Source organism: Cuculus canorus, chromosome 17 (genome assembly GCF_017976375.1).
Source record: "Cuculus canorus isolate bCucCan1 chromosome 17, bCucCan1.pri, whole genome shotgun sequence".
Lineage (NCBI taxonomy): Eukaryota > Metazoa > Chordata > Aves > Cuculiformes > Cuculidae > Cuculus > Cuculus canorus.
The window spans coordinates 6,839,386-6,847,558 of record NC_071417.1 but is presented as its reverse complement, the minus strand read 5'-3'; the positions used below and the strand labels follow the sequence as shown (position 1 = coordinate 6,847,558).

Sequence of the window (8,173 nt, the reverse complement as noted above, 5' to 3'; positions counted from 1 at the left end):
TTGCTCCTCAGAGCCCCTGCTGTGAGAGTGCAGAGGCTGACCCGGGCCGTGCCACAGCGCTGCCGTTTCCCACACACCGCCTTCCCGAGACTGAAGAGCATGTTTAGGGTTTTACCTGGGACATGACTTCCAGCGACCAACTGTCAGTCATGGTGATGGGTTGCGTTGGGTTGGCAGGGATTTTACTGTCCTTCTCTGAAGGCCGGAGCAGCGTTGGCCCAAAGACGGTTGCAAGATTATGCAGGGACATCTTGTTAACGCTTTCCCTCTCAGCAACCCTGGGAGAAGAAACAAGAAACAAGGCAGATCTCTATAAATCTCTGAGTTTGGATGTGTCCATTAAGTAAGACATGATATTTATTTCTTTTTAAAACCTTTTAGATGCATTCAATCAAGCACTCTCTCCATACATGCCTACAGGAACTCCCTACAGAAGCAATCCCTGGATCTGGCACAACAATGCTTGACACAAGCCCAGTCTCCAGGCACTCGATGGACATGGCTTTACCTTGGGAAAGGGATTGCTGCGTACCAGCTGGACAGGAACACATGCATGATGTTCATCCCAGTTTCATAAATCCGAAACAGAGACTCAGGTTAAAAAAATGACCCATGGGCAGAAAAGCCTGCAGCAGCAACAGAGGTAAAACCCAGAGTTCCTGGATTTTAACCCAGAATCTCAGCTGCAAGATTATCTTCCATCTCTGCAGTGAAAGCCTTGGGAACCAAGCTCGGTCCGTTAACAGAGCAGAACACTTTTTCACAGCTGCATCCATGTTCACAGCCACACAAACCAGCAGGACAAGGCCACGCACAGAACTGACAGCTCCAGCCAGCAGAGGGGCAGAGCTGGGATCTCTAAACATATTTAAACTGTTAGATTGCAGACACTTTTTGAGCCAGGGCTCTCAGGTCCTTCAACACAGCCAACACTTCACAATTTCCATTAAACCCTTTCCCGATCCTTGTACTCAGATGCAGGTGCCGTTTTGCAGCAACACGGCAGCAGGAATCTGCATCTGCACTAGAGAAGCCCTAAGACTTCTGGTTACTCCTTTCCTCCAGTCTTCAATTCTTTCAGTATGAGTGGGAATGGAATTCAGGATTTAGTGGGTACGAGACAATTGCTGTCCGATGTGCATTCACAGCAAACGCTTCTTCATTTGTGTGATTCGGCAGGAGCTCAAGGAAAAGGCTCCTCTTGCCAAAACACAGGAGATGCGTGTCTGAAGGATCCACATATTACCTTTTTAAATGGTCCAAGAGGAAAAGGAATGTCACAAGGTTGGGTTCTGGAAGCGATAATAATAGATTCAACATGCAGCTTTCCTTTGCAACGGGATCTGAAAGTGCTACGAGACAGAAAACAACAAAACATCACCACGGGCAGTGAACAGGAATTTGACTGCAGAATTCTCCAAACCAACAGACGTGGATGGTCCTGAATGGCCCATGATTCCATCGCTGCCCCACAGATCTCCTTCCTTTATTTCATAAACACGTACAGAATCCTTTTCTCTCAAGCAGTTGAAGTGCTTCTGGATTGCCATGCAGAGATACAAGGTCTATCCCCTGCCCGGCCAAGAAGAGGAGGGGAATGGGGCAAACTGCAAGCACAGCCACAACAAGCAGGCTCTTGTGCTATTCGTAACCTCTCTCACAAACCTGGACATCTCTGATTTACAAAAAGGCATGGCAGCTGCCCATAATCAAGCTCATGGGAAGATGTCATTGCAGCGCTCATTTCTGAGCTTCATTTCACCTCCCTAGCAGCTTGTTCCAGGCTTGGGTCCAACCTGATAAATGTGGGGTCATATTTCTTTAGGAGTAGCGTCCGGCCGAACAGGGTCTTTAACACAGACCTGGTTACAAGTTACTTCTGCTACTACCTACCAATGCCCTCGGCAAAGTTGGGGTACAGCTCATCCGTGAAGAGGGGCTCAGGCAGCTCGCGGAAGTACAGCTTCAAGGTGCCAGCAATGGCGTTGACATCCATCTCACTCATCATCACTGACACGTCTTTGTTGTCTGAAAGAGGGAGGTGGGGAGGCAGGGTAAAGAAGCTGCTGGCCTGCCATTCACTCTCTCTTGCTTTGGGTCTCTTGGTTTATCCTTTGTTTTTGCCCAAACAGCCAAAAGGTCTCCTGTTTGCATTTCTCTGGATTGAAGGAACTCTGCCTTCTGACAACGGAAAGCGCTTGCAAACTTAGGGCATTCAATGAAGCAGAGGGAGCCTCGCACCACCCAGGGCCAGTGAAGCTGTGCCAGCAACCTCAGCCAGATCAGAACAAGCCCTGCCTGACTGTATTTATATGCATTTCCACTTCTGTTGGTGACAACAATCATTATTCCATTTCCCTGCCTCTAACATCTTAGAGGAAGAGCCTGAAGCTGTTAAAACTGCCCCCAGAACGCAGCTGAAGTGCACAGGTAGTTCAGCGCTCACCTTTCAGTTCTGATGCTATTAAGAACAACAAAGCCACCCCCTTTCCCCAGAACCACCAGACTAAGTAGCAGGGCCAGCACTTGTTTCACAAAGCTTAGTCTAAAACAGCTTTAATATAAATGAAAAAAGGTGGTTTTCAAACTGTGAAATACTCTGACTTACACCAGTGAGGAGGCCTAAATGAATATGTTTTGCAGCTTAGGGGGGATTGAAAAGAAAGTACAAAGAGGAAGAAATTTCACAAAATAAGTGAACAAAAAGTGCAGGGTGAGTGCTGCCTCCTGGCAAAGGCCTCCTGACTGCTTGCATCAAAGAGAGCCCGAGCATGGCTTGAGCGAAAGCTTTACCAAGGTTGGTCAAAATGATCTAATTTTACAGTTTGCATACTTCAGTCCACACAGAGAGTTAAGAAGGGAACTCGAGAGCCCTGACCACCCAACTTCAGTCCCGTGAACACTTTCCTAGTCAACCTTAGATGATTTATTTTTGCTGCCTGCCTTTCACAAAACATCCTCAATTTCAAGGGCTCCTGTTAATCTGGAGACCTCACAACAGTGAGGAAATTGCAGCTCCTGACTGCTGCCGCCTCCCCTAAGGGAGGTGTCTGCTGGGGAAACAATAAATGCAGTCTGTGGTACAAGGACCCATCCCACTGTGTGTCCTGGGTTACATCTGTAGCTGACGAATACCAACAAAGAACATGACCAGGGTTAAAATTATTCTCCTTGCGCGAGAACCTCTACCTCTTATGCTTCTTGGGGAACGTGAGATTAAAAACAGCACAACCACTACACAGGGAACTCCCGCAGATTCTCACAGAGAAAGGAAACCATCAGGCACAATTACTTACTGACATCAAAGGCAGCTTTCAGAGCCTGGATATCGGTTGCAACCCCAGAGACACGGTAGATGCCCACCTCCTCCATTCCACGCCGCTCTATCTCCTCCACGCACTGACGCACTATGTAAGGCACCTTCGATCTCTCTCTCCTACAGAAAGACAGGCAGCAGAGTTCAGTGCAGCCTGGGCCCTCAATCCTCATTACCCCAGCCAGGCTGGCTAAAACCATCCCACGATTTCCTGTGCAAACCCCTTCTGGAAAAGGAGGTGGGAGAAACACTGAGGGGCAGTCAAACCGAACTAAGGAACCCCTTTTAACACTGGAGAGGGTTTTCCGAGCACCCTAGCCTGGCTGCAGCTGTTCTGCAGCTGCCCTGAGCACTTGTGCTCTGGCTGAGTCCTGCTGCCCCAGGAGGCTGCAGCTCGGTGCCAGGAATCGTAGGATTCCCAAACAGTCCTTGGACACCCGGCAACACATTTGCTTTCACATTAATGCCGTTCCTTAGGGAGGAAATGCCACACTTCCCAAATTTTGTAACAGAACAAATAGGATTCTTCTGGCAAAGGATTCATGACAAAAGATCAGGGGTTAGAATAATACAACAGGATCTGAGGAACTTGAACATTTCTGATTATGGAAAGGAAAAATCACTTATCCATGGCTCTGGAAATTTGTGACCAGGTCAGCTAACACCAGTGCAAAGGGGCAAGGGCCATTTCCAGGACTCGGAGAGTGACTCGCTGTAAGCGAACACCCTGATTTTCAAAGCCTGTGTGTACGCTGGTTCCCCCTGCAAAAATCAAGCTCATAGAATGTGCAGCATCTCCTGTCAGCAGGCGCAGCCACCGACACCACGACCCAGCGAAGAAGCCTGACAAACCCCTTCCCGGGGTGAAGGCAAAACTCTCCGGGCACTTGGCTTTCTGAAAACCATAGGGAGAAATGTGCCCCATCAGCTCACTTGGTGACAATGGCGATCTTGACCCCAAAAACTCCCGTCTGCTTCCGGGACGGCATCCTTTTCAGGCTGAACTCCCGACTGGTGAACTTCACCGAAAGCTTCACTTCAACCTGAATAAAGAAACCAGACGTTACTTCTCAAACAGCTTCTTTTTTGGGTTTGTTTTTTTTTTTCCTATGCTGCAGTGAAGAGCAAAGCAATAAAGCCCATGAGAGGCACAGAAGCAGTTCTGACCTCTGTTTGCTATACTTACTCCGTTCATCGAGATGACTGTGCGCTGCCAGTCCTTGTCCTGCAGCGCCTGCGGGTCCAGCTGGAAAACATGGAAGTTACTCATGAGCTAGGAACTGAGAAATCAGCGTGCCTGAAAGGCTTTTGTGAGGGAGCAGAGCCCTAGCACTTTCAGCACATCACCTCTTTACAGGAAACACTATTCCGAGGTTTCCCAGATTCCAGGCAATGGGATGCTCGGATATTATGCAATTCTCTAAGCCGGGCTGATGAGCAAATCCAGCAACACGTGTCTGCTCTACAATGCACACAAAACCAGTGTTTGAAAGCCAGTCCCTCCGCTGTCACAAGGAGCTGGACTGCACTCACTGCTGCAGCTCAGCAGCCGTGGTAACAGCGGAGCTTGTCCTATGCCACAGGGCAGGAGCCAGAAAAGGGGAGGAGAGGTTTCTGAAGTATCTCTGATGTAGAAAAGAGGGAACTGTCTCCCTCTGCAGTTTTCTAGAGATAGGTGAGGCTGGATGAGTGTGAAATGACTGCACGGAAATAAAAAGCCAGGCTGGAAAACTTCACAGCTCTTGGCTATGCTGCTGATAGCTCCCAAGAAGGCCCGTGTTGCACTGAATTCAAAAGACATGATGACCCTAACAGGGAGATCAAGGAAGAGAAATCTGAAGTGATCCACACAGAAATGAGTAACCACAAACAAACCCAACCTCTGCCAGGATCTGACAGAGGAGAAATGAAGAAAATCGTCCCAGAAATCAAGGGAAGTTGTTCTACAACCTGCCTGTTCCTTTTCATGCCAGCCTGAGGACAGAGGCAAGAAGAGCTTTGCTTGCTTGCCTTCGGGTGGATTCTCGCGAGGCAGGGAGCAGCCGACCGAGGCATCCACACATCCCCCAGCAATCCCTGTACCGCCTGCACGAGGCCAAAGGCATCTGAATGCTTAAGGAGGGACACGGCTCATGCTACACCGGCAAAAGCGAGGAAAGACTTGTCTACATGGGGACCTTGGCAATCAGACCCTGACAGAGCAAGCAGGCTCGGGTGCCTCCTGTCAACACAGACACAGACTGCATTTAGAGTTTGCTGTCCTCAGCAAAAAGACCCTCAGTAAGAAGAGCTGCTTCTGCAGCACCGCTGCCCCCTTCTGCAGCCCCCCAAGCAGCTGCAGGGCGCTCTCACAGGCAGTGGAGAATGTGGAGACCCTGGCAGCTGCAGGACATGCTGGGAGATCCCAGGTGTGATCATGCTCATGCTCTTTCAAATCATCAATGACCAACCCCAACACCACTGACAGCCACAGAGACAAGTTCCCTCCGCCCTTCCCCACTCCCCAGAGAAGACAATCAGCAGAGAGAAAAATGTCTCCCTGTCTGCTCACGCTGCAGAGACCCCAAGAAGCAACAGACAGGCGAGTCAGGCCAACCTTGTCTCTGCGCACTCTGTTACGGACGTAAGCCCACAGCGGGATGCTGCTGGCACACACGTGCCTCCCCGTCGAATTGGACCAGTTCCTGTAAGTGCTACTCTGGCAGAAATTCCTGAAGACTCCTTGTAGGGAATAGTCAGCAACCAGTAGCTCCCACATTTTGGAACAGTACAGGAGGCCAGGAAGCCACTGGGCAGCAGAGCTTCGCTTCAGTGCTCCAGCAAAGCCCTCTACCAGAATGCTCACCAGGAAGGCTTGCTTATAACTCCAGCGGAACAGATCCGCCCTGCCTGTGTGGCTGGCCAAGGTCCCTGCCTGCTGGCCAGAACCTGGGCTGTTCTTCCCTCAGTTTCCGTACTGGAAGTTTGGTTTCTTTCAACAACTGCATTCTTTCCCAGAATCAAGAGGAAACCATTTCTGAAGTGTCTGGTTTCCTATGAAGAGCAATCATGCTCAGTATTCCTGAAAGCTTCATCTCCAGCTACTTCAACAGTCACCACACTGAGCTGCCAACACCGGCCTGCTGATAGACCCAGCCCCAGCCCACCCTCCAGCGCGGAGGCAAGACAGACAGACAGAGCACAGCAGCTCAGCACCGAACAGAGACAGACAGACAGAGCACAGCAGCTCAGCATCAAATTGAGAGAGACAGACAGAGCACAGCAGCTCAGCACCGAGCTGAGACAGACAGACAGAGCACAGCAGCTCAGCATCAAATTGAGAGAGACAGACAGAGCACAGCAGCTCAGCAGAGGCTGTGTGCGCAGAACACAGAGTTGGAGGAACTGGGAGAAAAGCTGAGCTGAGGATGCTGATCCATAGCAAATGTGATCCAGGCACTGAGAAGGAGGGAGCCTGTGCGCTCCCATAGGAAACCGTCACTGAGGTTGATGACTTTTCTCCCAGAGAAGAGAAAACACACAGAAAAAGGCAAAACCAAAGCAGCATCAGTAGAAATGGAATGCCTGGGAGCAAGGGCTGAAGTGCCCTTCAGGTTACTGTGCTCTGCGCTATTTAGTCCCATTACTTCCTCCCTTTATTAAATCTCCCTGGCAACTTTACACTTCATCAATTTTTAATTGTAGCCGATGTGACACACGCGTTGTCAGAATCTCCCTGCTGCTGCAAACTCCCGGTGCAGCCATAACCCCATTCCTCTCAGAGCTCCCCACCGACACATTAATCTTTCCCACCATCACCCTTAGACACGACCTGTCACCTTCTCCACTTCCACCCTGTTTGCAATCTTGGGATGCTGTTCTGCATGAGCAAATGGTTTAAATCAGCTCAAGCATGTAAAAGGTTTCCTGAGTTGACACTTGGGAGGTACAGCATGTGACAGCCTGTTTTACATGGAAAACAGTCCAGATGTCTGAAATAGCCATGTGCGCTGCCATGAGACGGCCCAGATAATTAAGCAGATAAGAGTGATCATTTTGCATGGCAACAGAGGCATGGTGCTGCGCTGCTACCACAGAATGACTGATCTAGGGTCACATCCTCTCTGGTTTTCCAGCACTGCTGTGAGGCAGAAGGAAATGGTTTGCCTGAGCTGATCATGCAGAAAAGAAAATAACAAAGGAACCAGCATTTCCAGGAGGCACCGACTGAAGGAGTGGGATCACAAAGTGAAGCGTTGGTTCACTTGTGCGGGCTGTTCCCAAGGCAGAGGCCAGTTTTGCTGACATATGTGCCTGCTTAGATGTAGTCTCAGGGCAAAACAAAAGGCTGCTACACTCACAACCTGTGGATGCGCCTACCACATGAACTGCAATGTTCAAAAAGCAAAGGGGCTCCCAAGTGCCGGAGATGGACTGCATGGTAACAACAGGGAGAAAAAAAATAGAGTTCAAAACAAGAGGAACTGATCCCTATGACTGAACTGAGCCTCGTGGTTCCTCTTGTGAGAAGATGCCCATTCCTTCCTCCCCAGGGCCCCCCAGTGATTTTGGTGTCACTCTGCATCCAGGAGCATCCTCTCTCCTTCTATTTCTCATGCCTGAGATGTAACAGAAGCCCCCGACCATGCTGGCTAAATGCTGCCATTCCCAGAAGGTCTGGCAAGGACTTCACTGTACATTTATAGGAGATTCTCCCATATTCAGACCTCATGGCTTTATATCTCAGGGATAAAACTTGCAGGATGGCAAGCAACAAATCTCTTGCATGTGGCTATAAAAACAGGTACATCAAATATTCCATAGGAAAAGAAAATATGAGCAATGGGAGCGATTAAGATTGCTGCCCATTCCTGGAAG

The 8,173-nt window shown here is 49.6% G+C and overlaps 1 protein-coding gene across 2 annotated transcripts in view; it reads right to left on the bottom strand.

Moving 5' to 3' along the window:
* The window catches only part of BCR (BCR activator of RhoGEF and GTPase), a 92,458-nt gene that overhangs the window by 7,625 nt on the left and 76,660 nt on the right, over positions 1 to 8,173 (bottom strand). For both annotated transcript variants that reach the window (XM_009571323.2, XM_054082143.1), the window contains exons 17-22: positions 4,503 to 4,562; positions 4,250 to 4,359; positions 3,297 to 3,436; positions 1,894 to 2,028; positions 1,247 to 1,352; positions 116 to 278 (exon numbers count right to left, since the gene is read on the bottom strand). In XM_009571323.2, coding sequence (XP_009569618.1) covers positions 116 to 278; positions 1,247 to 1,352; positions 1,894 to 2,028; positions 3,297 to 3,436; positions 4,250 to 4,359; positions 4,503 to 4,562 — 714 coding nt within the window. The remainder of the gene's footprint in view (positions 1 to 115; positions 279 to 1,246; positions 1,353 to 1,893; positions 2,029 to 3,296; positions 3,437 to 4,249; positions 4,360 to 4,502; positions 4,563 to 8,173) is intronic.